We start from the raw sequence: 24,460 nt of genomic DNA on the forward strand, positions 1-24,460 counted from the left end.
CAGACCCCCTTAAATTTTTCACTCTTTGTTATATTGCAGCCATAAAATCATTTAAGTTAATTTTTTTCCCTCATTAATGTACACACAGCATCCCATATTGACAGAAAAACACAGAATTGTTGACATTTTTGCAGATTTATTAAAAAAGAAAAACTGAAATATCACATGGTCCTAAGTATTCAGACCCTTTGCTCGGTATTTAGTAGAAGCACCCTTTTGATCTAATACAGCCATGAGTCTTTTTGGGAAAGATGCAACAAGTTTTTCGCACCTGGATTTGGGGATCCTCTGCCATTCCTCCTTGCAGATCCTCTCCAGTTCTGTCAGGTTGGATGGTAAATGTTGGTGGACAGCCATTTTTAGGTCTCTCCAGAGATGCTCAATTAGGTTTAAAGGTCCCGTTCTTCGTGATCCCATGTTTCAAACTTTAGTTAGTGTGTAATGTTGTTGTTAGAGTATAAATAAAATCTGTAAAATTTTAAAGCTCAAAGTTCAATGCCAAGCGAGATATTTTATTTAACAGAAGTCGCCTACATCGAACGGCCAGTTTGGACTACATCCCTCTACTTCCTTCTTTAATGACGTCACTAAAACAGCTTTTTGATTAACCTCCGCCCACAGGAATACACAAAAAGGGGGCGTGGTCTTGTTGCGCTCCCACGGAGAAGAGCAAGAGTTGCGTTTGTAGAGTGTGTTTGTCGCCATGTCGTCGGAACTGTGTTATTTTCATCCCGGAGTCCAATCACCTTTGTTTGGCCTTCCCAGGGACGCTGTACTTAGAAATCAATGGTTACAATTTATGTTTAACTCGGTTCCCGAAAATTATAATTGTGGTATCCTTACTGCAATAGTTAATGTTGGACTGCAGTGCACATAATGGCCACGAGTGGACTATGTTGATGTATATGGCTGTTTTCGGTATGAGGTACTCTTCTGAGTGAGTGCTAACGTTGTACATTTTCTGTCGCTGCTTGTGGAGATTAAAGAGTCTCTCGGGAATTATTGTCTTTTGTGTTCATTCGGCACAACACCACAATAATCCACATGTAAAACTATGTGCAGCACACGTTATGGTAAGAGGCGTGACCTTTCCGGGCAAGGAGCGCTAAGCTGCTGTCGAATCACAACACAGGAACCGCTGGCACAATCAGAACTCGTTACGTATTTCTGAAGGAGGGACTTCATAGAACAAGGAAGTCATCACCCCGTTTTTATGACAGTGGAAACAGCGGTATACAGATAAGTAAATTATGTGAAAAATACTGTTTTTTTACACGAGAAACATGAACACATGTTATATTGCACACTAAAAACGAAATCAAAGCTTAAAAAAACCCACGAAAAATGGGAACTTTAAGTCAGGGCTCTGGCTGGGCCAGTCACGGAGTTGTTGTGAAGCCACTCCTTCATTATTTTAGCTGTGCGCTCAGGGTCATTGTCTTGTTGGAAGGTAAACCTTCGGCCCAGTCTGAGGTCCTGAGCACTCTGGAGAAAGTTTTCGTCCAGGATATCCCTGTACTTGGACGCATTCATCTTTCCCTCGATTGCAACCAGTCGTCCTGTCCCTGCAGCTGAAAAACACCCCCACAGCATGATGCTGCCACCACCATGCTTCACTGTTGGGACTGTATTGGACAGGTGATGAGCAGTGCCTGGTTTTCTCCACACATACCGCTTAGAATTAAGGCCAAACAGTTCTATCTTGGTCTCATCAGACCAGAGAATTTTATTTCTCACCATCTTGGCAAACTCCATGCAGGCTTTCATGTGTCTTGCACTGAGGAGAGGCTTCCGTCGGGCCACTCTGCCATAAAGCCCTCACTGGTGGAGGGCTGCAGCGATGGTTGACTTTCTACAACTTTCTCCCATCTCCCGACTGCATCTCTGGAGCTCTTGTGATCTTTGGGTTCTTCTTTACCTCTCTTACCAAGGCTCTTCTCCCCCGATAGCTCAGTTTGGCTGGACGGCCAGCTCTAGGAAGGGTTCTGGTCATCCCAAACATCTTCCATTTAAGGATTATGGAGGCCACTGTGCTCTTAGGAGCCTTAAGTGCCACTCTGCCATAAAGCCCTCACTGGTGGAGGGCTGCAGCGATGGTTGACTTTCTACAACTTTCTCCCATCTCCCGACTGCATCTCTGGAGCTCTTGTGATCTTTGGGTTCTTCTTTACCTCTCTTACCAAGGCTCTTCTCCCCCGATAGCTCAGTTTGGCCGGACGGCCAGCTCTAGGAAGGGTTCTGGTCATCCCAAACATCTTCCATTTAAGGATTATGGAGGCCACTGTGCTCTTAGGAGCCTTAAGTGCAGCAGAATTTTTTTTGTAACCTTGGCCAGATCTGTGCCTTGCCACAATTCTGTCTCTGAGCTCTTCAGGCAGTTCCTTTGACCTCATGATTCTCATTTGCTCTGACATGCACTGTGAGCTGTAAGGTTTATATAGACAGGTGTGTGGCTTTCCTAATCAAGTCCAGTCAGTATAATCAAACACAGCTGGACTCAAATGAAGGTGTAGAACCATCTCAAGGATGATCAGAAGAAATGGACAGCACCTGAGTTAAATATATAGTGTTACAGCCAAGGGTCTGAATACTTATGACCATGTGATATTTCAGTTTTTCTTTTTTAATAAATCTGCAAAAATGTCAACAATTCTGTTTTTCTGTCAATATGGGGTGCTGTGTGTACATTAATGAGGAAAAAAAATGAACTTAAATTGTTTTTTAGCAAATGGCTGCAATATAACAAAGAATGAAAAATGTAAGGGGGTCTGAATACTTTCTGTACCCACTGTATATATGAAACAAATTAAAAAATAAATATATATGAATAAATAATAAACAATAATTTCAGTTAATATTAATTGTTAATATTATTTAATGGACCTGAGCTAACATTAAATGGACATATCATGAAAATACGACTTTTTCCATGTTTAAGTGCTATAATTGGGTCCCCGGTGCATCTACCTACCCAGAAAATGTGAAAAAGGACAACCCAGTAACTTTGTTTTGGCAAGCCTTTCTCTGCAAGCATATGAACAACGAACCGCTCAGATTTCGCTTCCCTTGTGATGTAGGAAGGGGATCTTATTATAATATTACTCCCCCTTACTCTTTTCATTTCCACCCACGGCGCCACCATTTTGTTTTTGCAAGTGAAAATGGTGTACCGCCCCGCATCCCAATCTGTATACTATCCACCCTATCCACCCTAAATAGTATTGAATATTACTAATGTCACTTACTACTTATGATGGATAGTATGCACATTGAGATGCAGGCCCATTTCTAAGGCCATAGCAAAAGTTCGAGCAAAGCATGCTAACTGTTCTGACATTGGCTGCACAGATGATCACAGAACACTATTTAGTCTTGTTATATTGGATAGCCTGCAAGTTGACCCTGGCAAGCTGGCAAGCTTGCTAAAAAAGGAACTGAGTGATATTTTGGAAAAAATATTAGACCATTCACAGCATTTGATAGCAACCATAAACATTAGCCTTGTGTGTATGGCTCTGTATTGCAAACAGGTATTCTATGTCTTGTGGGCATCCATGTGAGTTTTGCACAAAAGATAACATAACGACACATGTTGATGAGTTGAATCAACTCCACAGCAACTACATAAATCTATCCACTTACCATTCAGAAACATCCAGTTGCATTCTCAAAGTTAACTTCTTCTGACTCTGGTTTGAATAATGTAAGACTGAACACTGTTACTGACAATCCTCATTTTGGCTGTGTGAGATTCTCCAGCTTTGTTGTTGTTGAGCAACCAAAGTGCGAGCTGATAAAGCTCCGCCCTCTTTTGGAAAGCGGGCAGGGATCAGCAGCTCATTTGCATTTTAAATGGACACACGCAAAAACAGCATGTTTTTGCTCACACCGAAATAGGGGCAAATTTGACAAGCTATATTATATGATCTATGGGGTACTTTGAGCTGAAACTTCACAGACACATTTTTGGGACACCGGAGACTTATATTACATCTTGTGAAAAGGGGCATAATTGGCTCCCTTAAACTAACAAAAAACAGTCAAATTTATAGTTACTAACGTTACCAAAGATTAATAAATACTGTAACGAATGTATTGCTCATTGTTAGTTAATATTATCCAGTAGATTATATTCAGGAATGTTTTGGTATGCAGTATATATGCTGGTTTAGAAATGATTTAGTGTAGTGTGACCTCCTTAAAAGTAAGTGAGTAATTAGGTTGTCTTCATTCGGTAGCTAAGTCATTGATATTTTGAAACTGAATGCAGGGATGAACAACATTTGTGCAAGAGATGAGCTGCTCACCCTGACTTGATCTCACAGGTGTCCTGACTCTTTGCACCATATGGCCACCCTTTAGCCATGTTCTGCTGCCACTGTACTGCCACCTAGACCCTTCCATCAACATGATTAACGACCTTGTCTGTTTAATGGGAGCCGAACCAGAGTTTAGTTTCACATGTCCTTTCTCTTTTCCCTTTCCCTCTTTCTCTTTCTCCTGTTCTTTGCTCAGATGGATCCTGTTCAGAAGGCAGTGATCAACCACACCTTTGGCGTCCCACTGGTGAAGACCAAAAGGCCAATCATTTCCTGTAATGTCTGCCAGATCCGTTTCAACTCTGAGGTAAGGTATCTGATATTAGACTGTTTGAAATTTGGTGGCTTATTCAAATGGCTTGTGTTATTGAAGACATGAAATCATATATAGATTTCTTAGAGTGAGTTTTCTATGTAATATGAGTGTTATGTTTATGTTGCTGAGATACTTTGCACACTCTGCTTTCTAGTCCGGAAATAGCCTATGGCAAATCCTCTTTGAAGTACTGTATCCGTATAGCATGTCAGAGTGAATGCTTACAGCATGAAGTGTTTTTCTTTCTTTCTACAATTAAAAAGAGTTTTAATAAAATCTCTCTCAACATACAGTCTCAATTATAAGATTGATTTGTATTATCACCAGGAAATCCTACAGAAACCTTCCTACATCCTTCCTACAAAAACAACGTTCAAATTTTCCATTTTAGACTTGCCACAGTCATTTATTGCAAGATCCGTATCGCACATTTTGCAGTTCCAATATTCCTCGCGCATCAATGAAAGCAATTATGTTAGTTGTTTATGCACCAAATTGCTGCTATGCTTGTTTGGGGGGAAACTTAAGCCTGAAATATTCTGGGCTGAATTCAGTTGCAGCTGTGGCAGACATTGTGACATGTGTGAGATTAGTAACAGAGCAGGACCTGGGAGTGCCCCACTAGCCTGCGCTATTTTTACGGACGAGAACTGTAATCATGGGCAGAAAGTGGCTTTCTTGGTGTGAGCCTGTAATCTTGGGCCTCCAGTCGAGCAGATGTATAGCCTTCTTTAAACCGCATCCACAGACAATGAAAGACAGGGAGAAGACGTAGAGGCCAAGTCTGCTTGTGAAGACCTGCGAAAATAGCTGTTAGCCCAGCTCCCTTTTAATGATTTATGGGGTGAGATTTTGAGACAACTCAGCAGTTCTGTAAAACAACTGGACTTAAGAGTTCATTAGAGGTGATATTTCATGGAGGTGAAGATTAGATTGAGGTTATGTGCTACAGTTATTTTCATCATCTAAAGTTCCCTTGTTTTGGTTCACAGTAAATATCCTAGACGGTTGTTAGTTAGGCTATAAATTCCATATCCCAAAGAGCCACCCAAAGATACCTTTAGTTTACAACCCAGTTCATGACCCTCAAGTCAAACGAGCTTGACACATACAAGTGTGCTTGTAAATAATAATACCGTTCAATAAACGTTAAGCACTTGACTACTGATTGGACATCTCTGACACCTGCAGCTGTCCTGGTTTGTAAAAGATAGGCATATAATTTCAACACCCCTGTTTTTGCAGCGTCTCCCTGCTTGCCATCATTGCATTTTACTACACACAGACACATACTCACACACTTAACCACATGGCACTTTCCACAAAATAGGGCCTGCTTTTGTCTTTCTATTATTTATTTTTACATTTTGCATAAATGGAAAAAAAAAATAAAATAAAATTTTTTAATTAACACGGGTAAGGACTGATGGTTAATAAATACAAATAATATTTATAATATTATATTATAATATTAAATATATTATTATATTATAATATTAAAGATTGCACTAAAAAAACGTGACATTTTGACGTGACATAAAGCGGTAATATCTAACTGTGGGATCTGTTTACTTTTCATTCAGTCTTCCCATTGACGCCATTATTTGTTCAGTCAAACTGATGCGCGGAATGTGCACATCAACAAGAGGCGGGATTTATCACACAAACCAATCATATCCAATCATAACCAATTACATCCTATCATAGCACAATGGAGACATTGCCTCCTCTCACGTGACTTTTCCCCATTCATTCTCAATTACCCCCACAAAACCCCCCGCACACTGGGGGTCTAATGGTTTTCTATGAGGGAAAAGGGAGGCATGACTGCTGCTGTAACTTTACCTGCGGGTGTCACTGTTGGGCAGTGTTCCTTTAGAAATACGCGTGACTTGCGCTCTTTTTAATGTCATAATTTGTAATATTTGTGGTGTTTTATATGTAATATGGATTATTTTCTCATCCTATTTTTTGAGGAGGCACTGCCTCCCTTGCCTCCTCAAACGCCCCTGCTATATATATATATATATATATATATATGATCATATTTTTAAATAGCATTGGTAACAAGGCACATTATATGAAAATTATGACATTGTTGCAGGATTTTATTTATTCAGCTGAGAAGGTCAAATCCTTTGAAATGACAGGCAAAAATCAGCATTTTAAGGGGATACATTTAAAACTAGCTACTTTTCATGCTAGATTAATTTTATATTAGATTATATAGTTCTCATAACATATAAAAAAATGTCATGTGCTGTATCCATGGAAAGTGCCATAATGCACACATTCATAAACCCTCATACAAACTCAAACCTTTTTTTGTCATTGTCCTAACTATTTAAACTCTTATTTATTTTTAAATGCGAGCGAAAAACAGAGAGATCAAAGGCAAACAATCAACAACTGCAAGTTTGTATGTTTCATTAGAAATTTTGCTACTACTTTCATGCATTTTTGCACTGGAAATGATTCAGCTACATAAGGAGATTAAATTATACGATGCCACATTTCATTAAATGGTTACACAGAGCAACGAGTCTACATTTTCTTCCTCTACTATGCTGAATGACGCAATGCATTTGTTCCTTGAAAATATCTATTCCCTCGCCTCCTTCCCATCATCATTTCACGCTCCATTATGGATTCATAGATTCCAAACCCCCCCAGTGCCGATAACTGAGGACATTTGTAGTTGAAAAAGCAGACTATTGGCTGCCAGCAAGTGTTATCTGATGCATTCATCAAACTATGAGAGTTGTGTTATGCTGTGCTGCCAGTGTCCCTCTGTCCCTTTTCACTCTAGCGCAAGATGGAGGTATAACCTTGCCGCGCTGCAGAAGTGATGTCACCATATTGTGTCACTGTTGCTGCAGGACAGGGTTGAATGCGAGTCCCTCCCCCTGCCAGAGCTGCAGTGGCCCACCGATGTCCCACAATTTCCGTCATTCACTGGCTGTTTTTCCATCACTAGGGCAAATTAACCTTCCATGTGCGTGCTGAGCTTCGGGAATAGCCACAGCTGTCAATCCTCCTCATGCAGCCCTTTACCATTTTGTTGTGGTAATTGTATTTATGTTGGCGTATGTTGCGTTACATACTGTTCACATGTGATTTGATAAATCTGGCAAATTGACAATCTTGTCTCTGTGTCCTAATTTGTCCTTGGAAAAGTTCTTCATGCTCATGCTCCCTGTTTTTCCATCGTTGTGCTTAGAAGAATTAATCTTCTGCTTTCAAAACCAACTCATCTCTCTTATGTAAAACCCTGTGCCATCTGGGCAAGAACTCCTCATTTCCTTATTCTATAGATAGTGCTGCATTCATACGAGCACTTCATTCTCATTGGCACATTATGGATTTGGCTTGGTACTTGATTTGTATTCATATCTAATGGTTGAGGTATTCTTCACACATAATGCGTGCCCTCTCTTGTAAGTCGCTTCATTAAGAAAGCATTCACTGAGAATTTCAATGAATGAATTTTGTAGGCTATGTGGGTTCAAAGAGTTCATGAAAATTGGATTAGTATTGCTAATTGCTGAATTCGAGTTAGGAGCTGGCTGAAACAGTTTAGCTACAAACTGATTGTTAAAAACAAGTTCTAAAGGATGATAGTGTCATTTCATCAGTTTTATAGGACTGAAACCGAATGACGCTCACTTCCATTAACGATTCTCGCACATGCATTCTTCCGCCAATGCAAGAGAACCACGGTACATACAAAAATACTCAGACAGAGAACTGTAATACTATTCTGTGTCAGCGCAACATCGCTACTGAATCTACGGCATGAAATGGACAACATGAGCAAACTTGTCCGATTCCCGAATGAATGACGTACTAACCTGGGTTGGGTTTCCCAAAAGCTTTGTTAACTTAGGCTTATGATGCTTTTGGGAAACGCAGCCCTGTTCTTTTTAGTGAATCAAACATATGAAGTGCAACCAGTGTACACTGCGTTCTAAATTATTATACAAGTGACATATCAGTAAGATTTCAGTACAATAAACATTCAGATTTTAGTTTTTCTAAGAAAATGTTTGTTTGTTTATTTATCCATGTCTTTTTAGATAACTGGTATCAATCTCAGACAAAATAATTTGCCAGGTCAATGGAAACCCTACTTGGAGGTTGTTCCACATTATTAAGCAACTCACAGTTCTCATGCAATATGGGGAGGAAGAAAGATCTTTCTGAAGATGAAAAGCATGAAATGGTGCAATGTTGTGCAAAAGGCATGAAAACAACTAATATTTTGAGAAACTGAATTGAGATTATCAAATTATCATAAGATTTGTGAGTGATTTAGAGCACAGCAGAGCTCGGTCAGATAAAGGCTTATTAATGAAAGTTAAAAAAAAAAAACAATGACTATAAATATAATGCAGCTATAAAAAAAAAAAGCCAGTTCCAATGTTGAGCAGCAAACAGGTATTTGAAGCTGCTGGTGTCTCTGGAGTCTTGAGAACCTCTCCATGCAGGCTGGCAGTTGTGCGTAAAGATGCATTTCAGCCATCACTAACCAAACCTCACAAAGAGAAACATTTACAGTGGGTGTAAAATGTCTGACTCTCGAATGAATGACTTTAATGAATCGGTTGTTTTTAGTGAATCAAAAACATACAGTGTATAGAGTGTAGACTGATTCCTGAATTAATGATTTCAATAAGCAGTTTCATTTTAGTGAATCAAACAAATACAGCTTACAAATAACTATGAGAATTCAGTGTAGTTTCTGACTGGTTGTTCATTTAACAGTGTGTAAAAATGAACATTATGAGTTTTTTTTTTTTTTTTTAAGTGAAATATGTTTTGAATGTTTTGATTGTCTAGTATTTTTGTTTAATAGTTAACGCCACCCTTAAAAGATGGTCCGTGTAAATGCATTGTTCAAGAATTTAAAAAATCTTTTAGCAATGGCATAGCATTTTTTTTTCTACCAAATGTTTAGTCCTTACTAAAAAAGAATGGTTAGGAGGAATTGGAATTAGATTATGATTCCCATTCTTAGTCACAGACGGTTTAAAAAAAAAAAAAAAAACTTGGATTCTCCCGTATTGACATCTCTGTAACTCATGGCTGTGATTACTGCTCTAGACTGTTTGAGTCTTGTGCTTGCACATGGCAGTGGCATGAACTGTGTTTCTCATTTGTTTTTGGATGTGCTTTCTTTCTTCTGCATTTTTTCTTCACTCTGTTGCAAGTCTGATCAGTTTTATATTCATATAACTCATGTATGTTGTTTTCCATTAATTTTTTTTAAACCTCTGTCTACAAAACATATATGGAGCACCTGTGCTTTAACCCCATATCCACTGAGCTCTCTGAGGGTTTCTGCCAGAACCACATCGCTATCTTCTCCTCTTTCCTCCTTAATCCCAGGGATTGCTGCTCTTTTATGCTTCTTTTCCACATCCTGCTCAGTTTCCTGTGTTCTTTAGACAGGCAGCTTCTTCAAACCCCCGAAGGCTTCGATTACAGACCACCAGCTATATAAGGCTCTGTCATCACCAATTACAGCCCACAACCTGCCACAACAGACAGGAAGGGCCAACCTAATGCCATTCCCTCACTGCAAGCGTACCCTAACAGTCTCTAAGGACTTGTCCTAGCTGTCTTAATCTCTTCTGTTCCCATGAGTCTCTTTTAATGTTGTGAGCATCTGAGCCCTCAATCACACTCTGGTATGAGTCTTTTTGGTCCTGCTCCCAGTGTCTGCAGCAACGGTTGTCAACTCATTCTCAGTTTCACACAACAGATAATCCAGCCACTTAATAATCATCATGTTTGTCCTTATGGGATTGATTCTGAGGCAATGGCTGTTTTGGGAAGCCGCTGATAGGTGATGTGTTTGAAACGTGCTGCCGGGAGGCACGTCAGATACATGTTGTGCCGCGTGGCGGTCCCGCTCCCCTGTAACGAGGATGCAGACCACAGGCGACAGCTCCTGTGTGAGCATTTCTGGAAATATCTCATTGTGTGTTCCTGCTAGAGGTCAAGTCAGCATGATCGATGAGTGGACTAGATTGTGCCACATCAGAGAAGTGGAATTGTTTATGTAGATTAGATCTTTCACAGTAGTCAACTGTTTTGTGTTTCCTTTGGTTTTGCTCTATTTATGCACTGGCCGCTGAGATAGCTAAATATATCCTTTCACTTAACAATGGTCTCATTTTCTCTTCTTATACAGTGTTGATAATGAAATCATGGAAAAGACCTCATATTCTTTGTTATGTCTAATGGTATAAATAATTTTATGAATTGTATTGTATTATTATTAATAATAAATTAAATATAATTATTATTATTATGTATGATTATTTAAATAATAAATAATTTAATAATACAATTGTATTAAAACAACTTCAAATTATACATTAAATTATTATGAATAATAATGATTATTATTATTATTATTAAATAAGTGTATATCCAAAATATATTCTTTATCATTTAAAGGTATAGATAATTTTATGTAATTTATTTAAAATAATAATAATAATATATTACTTAAAATTATTATTATTATTATTATCAATGATGTTAATAATAATATCATTTGTACTAAAATAATATTCAAATAACTTAAATTCTGATTAAAATATTACTAATAATACAAATTATTAAAGGGTTAGTTCACCCAAAAATGAAAATAATGTCATTTATTACTCACCCTCATGCTGTTCCACACCCGTAAGACCAATTTCAAAACACTGCTTCATGAAGCTTCGGAGCGTTATGAATCAGCGTATCGAATCACGATTCGAATCGCGTGTCAAACCGCCAAACTGCTGAAATCATGTGACTTTGGCTTTCATTAAGACTTCTTTCATTAATAACGCTCCGAAGCTTCCTGAAGCAGTGTTTTGAGATTGGCCATCACTATATAAGTCATTATTTTGTTTTTTTGGTGCACCAAAAATATTCTCGTCTCTTTATAATATTAATATTGAACCACTGTACTCACATGAACTGATTTAAATATGTTTTTAGTATGTTAATGGATCTTGAGAGAGATATTGTCATTGCTGGCTATGCAGGCCTCATGGAGCCATCGGATTTCAACAAAAATATCTTAATTTGCTTTGCAAACGGCATGAGGGTGAGTAATAAATGGCGTTATTTTCACTTTTGGGCGAACTAACCCTTTAATATAACTTTATTATTATTATTATTATAGAATTTGATATATTCAGAATACATGGTTAATTTTGAATGGTTGTCATTGGAGAAATATTCATTTTAGAACAACCAGGTTAACTATACCAAAGACTATAGAATAACACAAGCTCATATTGTTTTGAATGGGAGAACGTGCAACGTGCAATATGGCGGTATAAGTCCCACCTTCTAAATAAGAGCCAGTGGCTGATTGGTAAAGTCATCGCTTCACTGCATCGGTCGTTGGAAGCTCTGGTTCCTATGGAAACAGTCAGACGCGCACTTCCTATAGAGACACGTACTTAGGACTTAGGACAGCTTGATCCAGTCAGTTTCACACTCACAGAAAATGGATGCCATGTGGCATCAGCGTCCTGGGACAAGCATGAAGGTATAAGCCCATGTTATGACTCCTGGATAGTACATCCAGTACCAGATGTCAAATATGGCCTGTGAGCATTAAAAACTTTGTAACTCCACACCTGTTTTGTTGGTGTGCGGCTCCTTGTGGATTTTAAAAGGTGTGCTCATAGAACATTTAAGCAGAATCACCTGTGTGTTCATTTCAGAGTCAGGCAGAAGCCCACTACAAGGGGAACCGTCATGCTAGGAGAGTCAAAGGCATCGAGACCTCCAAGAGCCGCCCTCAAGAGAGTGACAAACCTCCTCCTGGGCCCGCCTCGTCCCCCTCACCTACGGGACCCTTGTCGGCCGTCTCAGACACCGAGCCCAACAAAACAGGTAAGAGCTTGAGAATAAGTGGCTTTGCACAATATAGTGACTGTAAAACATGCACATCTGGTCTTCTAACTAAACAACTTTTGAGAAAAAATTGTGTAAAGACATTAATTTGAAGAGTAGAAAGCAAAATATTGTATTCTGCTTCAAAATTGTCAAAAGAAATGAATGGAAAGCGAAGATACTCTAATTCAAAACTAGGACATGAAGACGCCACAAATATTCAATCTGTGTGTGGTCTGACCTCACTCTTCAAGAGGCAACCAATCGAACATTCCCAACGCTGAAGTTCAGGGGTCTGTCACAGCCCCAACTGTACAATAACAGAAAGAGACAAAGACAACATCCCTCAGTCCCAGCACAAGATTAAAAATAGCTAGTTTATGAAATTTAAGATTGTGCATTCCTTGTTGAAACATCTTGTGGAAGTCTGGGTAAAGGTCTAGAACATGGAGTCTAATTTTACTACAGTGGCGTGACTTTGACCATCACCACTTGTTTTGCAGCTTTATTAGGAAGGCCTAGCTGATGTGTTTATGGAGCTGTGTGCAGGCTTATTAGGTATTAAAATCCCATTTGTCTCTGCATCAGAATAAACTATAGGATTAGGAGGAATGGGTTAGAGCAGAAGATGAGCAGTGAATGAGAGATTGTGAGACACAGATTGTGGATATAAAAAAGTTCAGAGGTCTGAGGATTAGTTAAAAGGGAGAGGGGAAACATCACAGTTGATCTTGCTTTAATGAGAAGTGATTAAACACTGGCAGATCATAATGATGGTGAGATGAAATGGGGGTGCACAGTTTATAAACTGCCAGAGGGTGGGTGACTCCCTCTTGTGCCTGTTATATGCCAGTCTTTTTTCCGTTATGTCTTAGTCTACACTCCCTGCACTTTGCTGTCAGCATTTCTCATTGTGCAATTCTCATTCTGAAAACATTGTTGACAACGGTTTTGCTGCTTATTGTTTTTGCGGAAATTCTGATATGTTTTTTTTTTCGGGATTCTTTGATGAATAGAAAGTTAAAAACAACAGCACTTATTTGAAATAGAAATCTTTACCTAATTGTTAAAATAATGATAGGTTTTTAGCCATGACAACTTGACAATTTAACTGAAGGAAAGACATTTAAATGAGACAAGTAAATTAATTCAACTCCCCCCCCCAAAAAAAAAAATATGAAAACTATTTTACGAACACCTACATTATATAATGTGACTTACAGAATGACTGCTTTAATTCCCACCTCCCCCACATCCTGCTCATCGTCTCTGTCACAGAGGATGGAGGAGGACAGTATAGCCGTGTCTCTCACTGAGGGATTTGCCTGTCCAGAGAAAACTATCTACAGTCCTTAGGCCTAGAAAGAATTCCAGCGGGAGAGAGCCAAAACAAACCGGCCATGATCTAAATGTGAAACCAGATACATATGAAAGAATGCTGTTTTCCATCCAAAGCTCACTCCCGTGACCCCGACCCCTAGCGGGCCGGTGGCTCGCTTGTTTGTATATCCCGACAATCACTTTGTTTTAATGCCCGTAATACTAGTTTCACAACAGAGTCTTCATTGAGCTGCCAACCCCTAGAGTCCTGACAGCTGCAGTTCCATCTGGACATTGCAAGCCCAGCGTGTGGAGAAGTATGTGTGTGAGACTGTACAGTGGAAATTTATTTTGCAAAAGTTTAGAGCTTACTTTATTGTGTTTCTCTTCATCTCTGTTTCCCCCCCATTGTTTAAGTTTAAAAGCATGTGACAAGATATATAGTATTTGGGCCTGATCGTTATATCTCACTTGTCTACACATCTTGCTTTCTGCTGTGTGTGTGTGGGATTTTATGTGAAAGCTCAAGAGTAGAATTCCCACGCTTGATGAGAAACACTAAGCCGTGTTGGACCTCAGCTGCCGGAGATGTAATTTATTGATGATTTTCTTTCACGCATCACTAGAGCCAGCATCTTCTCAGAGGTAGAAAGACAATACTCAGACCAATGGAGTCACCTTTTTAGTGGTTATAGAGTTTCAGCCACCTTCTGAATGTCTCCTGAACCATTGATAATTTAAAAGGAGAGTTCACCCCCAAAAAATTTGTATACACTGTCGTTCAAAAGTTTGGGTTCAGTAAGATTTTTTTTTTTTTAAGAAATAAATTTTTATTTCAAATAAATGCATGTTTTTGAGAAACAAATAGCATATTAGAATGATTTCTGAAGGATCATGTGGCATTGAAGACTGGAGTAATGGCTGTATTTAAAATACATTAAAATAGAAATATATATATATATATATATATATATATATATATATATATATATATATATATATATATATATATATTTATATATATATATTTCTATTTTAATGTATTTTAAATATATATTTTAAATATATTTATATATTTAATATATATTTTTATATATTTATATATAAAAAAATATATATATTTAAAATATATGTAAATATATAATTTTTTATTTTGGATGACAGAATGCTGTCAGATTTTCTTCCATTGACTGCCTTTGTTACTACCACTTTGACGCTTCAAAAACTCCATAAAGAGATCGGAAAACTAATCCATATGAATTAAGCAGTTTAGTTGAAGCAGGTTAGGTTGAGCTTCTGCTTATGTTCGCTGATCAATGTTTACATGCGAGTAAAAGCATAAATTAAATCTGTTCATCATAACAAGCGATTGATTCTCTTCAGAAAGTTTGGACTCAACCGCTCGATACATATGGATTAGTTTTCCGATCTCTTTTTGAAGTGTCAAAGTGGTAGTTAAAAGGCAGTCAATGGAAGGAAATCTGACAGAATTCGTCCATTAAAAAGATCTTTATTTGTGTTCTGAAGATGGGTCTTATGGGTTTGGAACGACATGAGGGTGAGTAATTAAAGACAGAATTTTCATTTTGGAGTGAACTAACCCTTTAATAGTATAACATATTAATTTCACACCAATATACAGTACTGCTTGAAAGTTTGTGAACCCCTTGCAGAATCTGTGAAAATGTGAAAAATTTTGACAAAATAAGAGAGATCATACAAAATGCATGTTATTTTTTATTTAGTACTGTCCTGATTGAGATATTTTACATAAAAGATGTTTACATATAATTCACAAGACAAAAAAAAAAAACAGCTGAATTTATTAAAATGACCCTGTTCAAAAGTAAGTGAACCATTGATTCTCAATACTGTGTGTGGTTACCTGATGATCTACGTCTGTTGTCCTCAGTGTGAAAAGATGAATCTCAAATTCATACAGTCACTGCTGGAAAGGGAACAAATATGCAGAAGATGCTGGAAAATCAAAGAAACAGCAGGACCTGAAGGATTTTTCTGAAGAACAGAGCTCAGTTTAACTGCTCAGAACCAACAGGGAAATAATGAACAACCATCACAAAACAAAACAAAAAAACAGCCGTAAATCATCAGGTAACCACACAAAGTATTGAGAATCAATGGTTCACAAACATTTGAACGGGGTCATTTTAATAAATTCAGCTATTTTTGTCTTGTGAATTATATGTAAACATCTTTTATGTAACATATCTTAATCAGGACAGTACTAAATAAAAAATAACATGCATTTTGTATGATCTCTCTTATTTTGTTAACATTTTTCACAGATTCTGCAAGAGGTTCACAAACTTTCAAGCGGCACTGTAGTTTGTGCTTAGATACATTCTTAGCTCTTTTTCAGCTGTGGTTTGTCTAATTACGATGTTTGCTTATACTTTATATTTAACTTTTTACATTTCCTGTTGTAGGGACACTTTTATTCTAGTAAAGATTGGCTGTAAGGCTTGAACGCAGCTAACAGGGCTTATAATAGCATGGAGATTTGGCAGGATGTGCAGGAAGTTTGGCATTGAACTGTCCTAGCACTCTGTCTGTCCCCAAGATCCAGTTCTGCACAGTCACTCTGTTTAATGAAGCCATACATCTCCAGCAGTCGTCTACACATCTGGAGATTGTATAGAGACAGAAGGCTGCACGACACTCGTCTGGGCCTCCATATTTCACAGCATAAGCATGAAGTGCCATTAAATATCCAGCTTGATCTTTCTCCATCTCCAAAAGCATGGTTCAATTAAGGTACAGTGGCAGAATCTCCACTCTTACATGCAGATTTGATAAAAACGATGAGGATCGTTTGGTAAACAGGCCTGCTTTAAGATGCATCTGGGAATCAGCGATCTGAGCGAGGCAAATGAATGCACCCAACTCCATAATTAATAAGTCCCAAAGCTCATTCAGGCGTCTTGTTTCAGGGCTCATTAATCATTAATGATGGGCAGGGTAGGAGTGGGGTAAAGGCCAGCCTCTCTTCTACTTGACCCATCAAACATCTGATCCACATGCACGGGTCACAACCAGACCCCTCCTTCACCACGTCACACAACATCTTCTCCGTTATTGCTCTGTCAGCGGCTGTGAAACCGGAGCAGCATTAATAGCAGGTTTAGTTTACTGTCTGGAAACTGAGAGATTGTTCTTGAGGGTTCAGGTTCTGTATGTGGAGTGTGTAACTAAGCTATCATAATAATCCTAAATGCACAGGCATCATTTACACTTTCTGTCAAAGCCAATTTTGTCCTAACCAATAACTGGAATAACTCGCAGCATGATGTGACAAATAGACAGAGCTTTTTCCAATTGTCCTGCAGGTGTTTTCATGCTGTTGTGTGTTGTTATTAAGTTGCAGTCCAATAGAATTTATTATTATTTGTTATGTTTTATTTAGTGTTTGTTTTTAGTGACAGCAGAAACAGCCCTGGCATGCTCTCCACCTCCCATTGTACCTTACTATCAGTTACAGTAAAATCAGAAAATTTTCATATGTATTTTGTATTACAAAAATGTATATCTGTAGGGTGGATTAGAACACCGAACAGCACATATTCAAAGCTAAACTGTTAAACCAAAAATAATGTATGGCAGATGTAAGGTTGTAGATATCTTGATTCATTAACATTAATGTTCATTTATTTGAATGTTTAATTCTTCCCTAAATGATTTTTTTACATATATATTATATACTGTATGATTTGGAGATAAAATCTGTAGTAGAGTGTTTGTTCGTTTGGCATAAATGTGGTTCAAAAGTTTGGGTTCGGTAAGACTTTTTTAAAGCAATCAATACTTTTATTCAGCAAGGATGCATTAAATTTATCAAAAGTGACAGTAAATACATTTATAATGTTATAAAAGATTTCTATTTCAAATAAATGTTCTTATTTTCTATTCATCAAAGAAACCTGAAAAACACATCAGTTTCTACAAAAATATTAAAGAGTTAGTTCACCCAAAAATGAAAATAATGTCATTTATTACTTACCCTAATGTCATTCCACACCCGTAAGACCTTCATTCATCTTTGGAACACAAATTAAGATATTTTTGATAAAATTCGATGGATCAGTGAGGTCTGCATTAACAGCAGTGACATTTCCTCTCTCAAGATCCATTAATGTACTAAAAACATATTTAAATCAGTTCATGTGAGTACAGTGGTTCAATATTAATATTATAAAGTGACAAGAATATTTTTGGTGCGCCAAAAAAAAAAAAAACGACTTATTTAGTGTTGGCCGATTTCAAAACAATGCTTCATGAAGCAGCGTTATGAATCTTTTGTATCGAATCATGATTCGGATCGCGTGTCAAACCGCCAGACTGCTGAAATCACGTGACTTTGGCGCTCCGAACAGCTGATTTGACACGCTGATTCATAATGCTCTGAAGCTTCCTGAAGCAGTGTTTTGAAATCAGCCATCACTAAGTTGTTTTTTTGTTTTGTTTTTTTGGCGCTCCAAAAATATTTTCGTCGCTTTATAATATTAATATTGAACCACTGTACTCACGTGAACTGATTTAAATATGTTTTAGTACCTTAATGGATCTTAAGAGAGGAAATATCAGCAAAAATATCTTAATTGGCATTCCAAAGATTAACAAAAGTTTTACGGCTGTGGAACGGCATGAGGGTGAGTAATAAATGACAGAATTTTCATTTTTGGGTGAACTAACCCTTTAAGCCACACAACTGTTTTCAACATTGATAATAAAAAATGTTTCTTGAGCACCAAATCAGCAAGATTTTTAAAGGAGACTGGAGTAATGATGCTAAAAATTCAGCTTCACATGAAAAAAACATTTACATTTTAAAATTTATCAAAATGGAAAACTTTTTATTTTAAATGTTAATAATATTTAACTGTTTTTACTGTAATTTTTGATCAAATAAATGCAGCCTTGGTGAGCATAAATGACTTTTTTAAAGAAAAATTAAAAATCTTACTGACCCTATAAGCTTTTAAGTGGTAGTATATAACATTAATCAAAACAGTAAAAGTAAAAAATTGTGACATCCCAACCAGCACTATCCCCTCCTCTTTGTAATACAAAGTGATTCCATGCCCACTGTTGATTTGCAACAGTTACATGTTTAAAGAAATATTAAACAATATTTTTTGGGGTTCTGTTGGACCTCTGAACTTTCATGAAAATATTTACATCATTACTAGCTTGTGTTTACAGCAGCTGACTCCTTCAGCAGTTGAAGAAAGGCGAGTGTTAATTTAAGCATTATATATGAGTCCTCTGAGAGTGCATGTTGTGTAACTGCACTTTCAAATATGCAAAGCAAGAATAAATGGAGGGCAGACAGACGCACATTGCAGCGAACATGGAGGGCATGTCAGTGATGGTGGTGGATGGCAACCGTCCAGAGGATGGAGGATTCTGAAATCCCCCATTACACACTCTCCTCCACCCCCTGAACCACGATCTGCTAACACAAACCACATGTGCACGGCCAAACCCACATTTTTCACTACACACGCATAGTGTGTGAGCGTGTGTGATTGTTAGAGGGTGGGGGCCTGTAAGGGAATGGGGTGTGTTTTGGAAAAGGAGCACTGGGAATATTAGCTCAGAAATAAAAATTCAGGATATTCAGAACCACACCTGCACCAAGTACAAGCCACATGGTTCGGTCCATCCATTATTATGCTGTAAGAGCTATTGCACGAAGCGTTGATCTATATTTGGTGTTTTTTTTTTTAAGGGTCATGGGGTTTGCTGTAACATCCTGCATCTTTCAAGAGAGCAGTATGTCATCAACCCATGCTTTGATCCAGATGATCTTTATAAGGCTCTGACAGGAGCTCAAGTCCAAAAGAAATATAGTACAGACTCTCATCTGCTCTGCAAACAGAGAAAGCAAAGAGAAATCTGCCTGGAAACTTCCAATGTAGAGAAAGAGAGAGAGAGAGAGAACTGTTTCCTGTTAAACGAGGGATCTGGTTGCCTCTAACCAGCTCTTATCCACCTGCCATTCAGGATTTGCCACCACAGCAGAGGCTGTTGAACTTCAAATGTCATGGTGAATAAAACTTGAAACAGTGTGTTTCTTAAGGAGAGAGACACTGAGTTGGCATGACTAAGAGTTTATGTAAGACGTTGTGGTCAAATGTTTGTAAAATGACATAAACACAGATAATCTTGAGTAGTGAAGTCACTGCTTACTTTTTCCCCCAAGAGATACTTTCTAAAGCCATAATCTGCGGGCTTTATGTTTACCATTTAGTTATCTCATATAATAGGGTAAGATAACTGTGTAACGCCCCGCTCCAATTTAGTTTTTTTTACTCAATGTAGGGTGAATGACAAAGCTATTGCACATGTTTTTGATGTCATGAATTTGATTTTCAGTGTCACGTGGACTGATAAAATGTATTGTTTAAGTGCATTATCAGTTGTTTGTGATTTAAACATGTCTGACAAATGCATTTATTCAGCAATTGATCAAAAGTGACAGTAAATTACATTTATAATGTTACAGAAGATTTCTATTTTAAATGAATGCTGTAGAACTTCTATACATTATATCCTTTTTTGAGGCAGTTATTATGAGTTTTGCTTGCTCTTCTTAAGTTCTGTTCACACCAAGTACGATAACTGTAAAAATAACGATAAAGTTCTAAAAATTGTTCTAAATATAAAAGAATAGCACTGTTATAACACCACAGCTATAACGATAATGATATAGAGAAACGACATCGTTGGGATCACTTTCAGAACAATTTTTTTTCTAGCTGTTGAACGATAAAGCACTGACAGCCAATCAGAATCCATTATAATTACGGTCTTGCGCATTTAAAATGGCAGATGACGTTGCGGAGAAGTTAATCGCCAACAGCCACCACTGTTTGACAAGTAAAAACTGTTCAAGGATAATTTAAAGAAAATGGATATGGAAAACAATCGGTCATATCCTCGTAATAAATGGTGAGAAGTATTAACGATATATGCCAGGCTAGCAAAGAGTGTAAAACAAAATTACCTCAAGCATCCAGCGCTAGTTTCGACAACATTGTCTTGCTTCCTTTGAAGTTGCAGTGAAAAAGACAAGGCGTTGTTTTTATTCCATTATATTGACTTGGTCATCTAAATTCACTGTTAGATTAGATCGATTACACAAGCTATTCACTCGAAATATAGCATGTTGAGGACATCTGCTGGTTAAACCTGTGTAAATGCAACAAGAACAGCAAAAACATGTACACTGCAGTACGTGAGCTTACAATAAACAGTTATCATTCGCTGGTGTGGAAGCAAATATAGTTATCGTTGTAGTTATATATTATAGTTATCGTTCTTGGTATGAATGGAACTTTAGCTTCCATGTCAACAGAACATATAAGGAAAGACTGCTATTTCATATCCTGAATGCTCTAAACGGTATGGTTACATATTTCTCAGCATCATTTTACTTCAGAAATTAAACTAAACAATATGTGTGCCTCATAGAAAATACAAACATGTGTAAATAATTTCATTTTATGAAGTAAATTTTTTGCAAACTTGTTTTTATGTGGTCTATAAAAGCTGGGGTTGCACACTTTAAGGCGAGGTATTTGAAGTACGCCTGGTTTGAGGTTTACAGGAAAAAACACATTTCTGTGGCATGAAGTGAATTCTTGCATAGCAGCTTTGTTATTTTCAAAGATGAAACAGCAGAGCCCATTAACTTCCATAAATACTCCATTTAAATGTCATTTTGTTGTTTGCTTTGCTTTGCAGATGAGATGCGACCAGCACCACAGTTAAACGGACCCGCGGTGGCCCCGGGGCCCTTGGCCATTTCTGCTCCCCCTACCCCAGAATCCCCTGGTCCTTCTGCATGCCCTCTTCTGCCCACCCCCACTACCCCTCAACCACCCCCAGCCACCTCCTCATCACCCGGCTGTGGCTCTTCTAACCCTGAGCAGGCTGGCACCGGAGCCCCAGGGGCGCCATCAGTCACTCCCAGCAACCCTGAGACCGAAGAGGATAAAGCCAAGAAGCTGCTTTACTGCTCACTGTGCAAAGTGGCCGTCAATTCGCTCTCCCAGTTGGAGGCCCACAATAAAGGTGAACATTCATTTAGCAACAGCTCATCTAAACTCAATAACTTACCCTGCTGACTGATAACGCAAAACATTATTCATTGGAATAAAGTGTCTCCAATGGGTGCTTAGAGGTGGATAGATTGTACATAATCACACTTGCACCCTGTGTATTTTCTGGTTCGAAGTATTCACCAGTCTGTATACCTGTGACTTCGTACTGTTAGAATTGTAAAACTCACAAGCAAGGAGTCTCCACAGTATCATATGCAACAATAATATGATGCTGCAATCACTTTTAATGACAGAAAAACAGAAAAAGCAAATGCAAAGGTGTACTATAGATTTTATCTGCTTGGTTAATGTTGCTTTTATGGGTCAAAATTAACATTTACAAGCCATAAATATTTTCCATTTTCCTTTGTTTCAATAAAATATGTATCCAAGATACTATCCTGTTTGTAGAAGATGCACAGACTCTCCAATCCAATCTTTCAGTTGGATTACAACCATGTATTATGTTGCAATCCCTAATCAATTTGCTGACAAACTGGGAAATAACATACTTAACAGGATTTGTACAGTCCTTATTTAGTTTTTACTTGCACTTTTGCACTTGGCAAATGTTACATTTGGACCTTCTGGTTGTTTTTCTCAATACTAGCACAAATTACTTCAGAAGACATAATTATTTTAAAAATAGTTTGCAAGATGTATCTTGTTCTGTGTGCAGCAGAAATATGCTTTGCGTAGCTCAAGGCAGCTCACAGAGGAACACTAGCAATTATGTCCATCACAGAAAAACCGCTTTAAACTTCTAAAACAGGCATCTTTAGAAGCTTTCACTTGCTCATGATTTATACACAACTTTACAGCGCCACTTGTCCTCTTGGTTTGGCCCAAAGGTTTGCATGAAAACGAATGAAGTAGATCAGTTTTTGAATTGCAGCTTGTAGTATTTAGGGGAGTGTTTGATTTCTCGTGGTATATCGAATGCCTGAGCAGATCTCTTTCTGCTCTATTATTCAGTTTGTGTCAACACAAACAACCCTGTTTGAAGAGACGAAGGTGGATGTTGAGGAGACTTTGCTGCAGTGGCACACACAACTCTATTTATTATTGATCTCCTCTTTTATTTATGAGGAAAAACTGCAGTCATAGTTTCAGTGTTTATACTGTCTGATTGAGAATTTCTAATGTTGAGATTGTTGATTAAATGGTCTGTTTTTCCCCAGGCCAAAAAAAAATGAATGCCTTTTCATAAAGTATTTGACAATTGTTTATGTGGTCTGAAAATTAAACGTTCACACTTTGATGCTTGAAAGCCACATGGAAGTTGTTCCTCTTGGAACACGACCATGTTTTAAAGTAAACATTACAAGTTATGAGTGATATCAGGGCGTTGTGATGGAAAGGCAAATTTATAATCATGGCCTGGGTTAAGGAAATCTGTCTGGAATCAATACAGTCCATTTCCTAAATTAAACTCCAAACCATGGCCAAAAATCAAATCATATGTTGTGCAGACAGCCACAGATATAAGTCAGGAGAAGAAAGGAGAGTTTTAGCGTACTTTATTTCTGCAGCTCTATGTCCAGACAGAGCTGTCAATTCTTGTTTTATCTGTTTATTTCTCAGATGGCATTTACAAATGACCGTTACACAACGCTTATTGTCTGGAACAAATATTTTGTGTAAATATTGCAAGAGTACATTTTTAGCACAAAGGTCATTTGTGCTAGTTTCTTGCTTTGTCTGCTCAAACCCAAAGTTAAGGTGAACTTTTGGTCAAAGGGAGAAAATGAAGTCTGCTTTTGATTTGGCAAGAGAATGTGTCGACATTCCCAATGTTTTCTTGGTTAAGAACAAAACAAAGACATTAGTTCTTAGGAACCAAGCATGTGGACGTCACGTGTTTTTTTTTTTAGTCCATATAGCTTAACTGTGTTTTCATTGACATTGTGAGGCCAGGATGACGGTGAAACATTTAAGGAGAACCATGTGTTGTATGGCTCCAAACACAGGAAATGGAAAATTGATGAGCTTCGTTGTAATGAGGACAGCCAAACTGAACAAATCTCGAAGACTTGAAGAATTCAGTTTTGCAACAAAGTTTTGAAATTTAAAGTCAGGCAGTTTATCTTGATTTATGAACACGAACAGCCCTGTACAGTAATGTAACCTGAATGAAATTCAAAAAGGATGTGATTCACAAATTCACAACATTCCAATAAAAGAATGGTGTGACTGCCTTTTAGACATGTGGACAGGAATAAGAATCATCCCTGGCATGAGCAGCTGCATTCAAGGATAATTCAAAGTGGAAGATTCAGGAAGCCCTCTAGTGGTCACAACTGGATATTACACTGCTGCCTGCAGTTCATATTATATTTATAGATAAATACATTTATTTATTTACTTACCTTTTATTATATCATAATATTCTACTTTTATTCTGCTTTGTTATTGCATTTTTTAAAAATTATTTTATTATTATTTTGTGTGTGTGTGTGTGTTTGTAGGTA

At 37.7% G+C, this 24,460-nt stretch overlaps 1 protein-coding gene across 3 annotated transcripts in view; it reads left to right on the forward strand.

Moving 5' to 3' along the window:
- Positions 1 to 24,460, forward strand: part of znf385a (zinc finger protein 385A) — an 86,993-nt gene that overhangs the window by 59,945 nt on the left and 2,588 nt on the right. For all 3 annotated transcript variants that reach the window (XM_067371058.1, XM_067371057.1, XM_067371059.1), the window contains 3 exons: positions 4,516 to 4,626; positions 12,372 to 12,543; positions 21,631 to 21,960. In XM_067371058.1, the coding sequence (XP_067227159.1) occupies positions 4,516 to 4,626; positions 12,372 to 12,543; positions 21,631 to 21,960 (613 nt within the window). The remainder of the gene's footprint in view (positions 1 to 4,515; positions 4,627 to 12,371; positions 12,544 to 21,630; positions 21,961 to 24,460) is intronic.

The sequence above is a fragment of the Chanodichthys erythropterus genome, chromosome 20 (assembly GCF_024489055.1).
Source record: "Chanodichthys erythropterus isolate Z2021 chromosome 20, ASM2448905v1, whole genome shotgun sequence".
Taxonomy (NCBI): Eukaryota; Metazoa; Chordata; class Actinopteri; order Cypriniformes; family Xenocyprididae; genus Chanodichthys; species Chanodichthys erythropterus.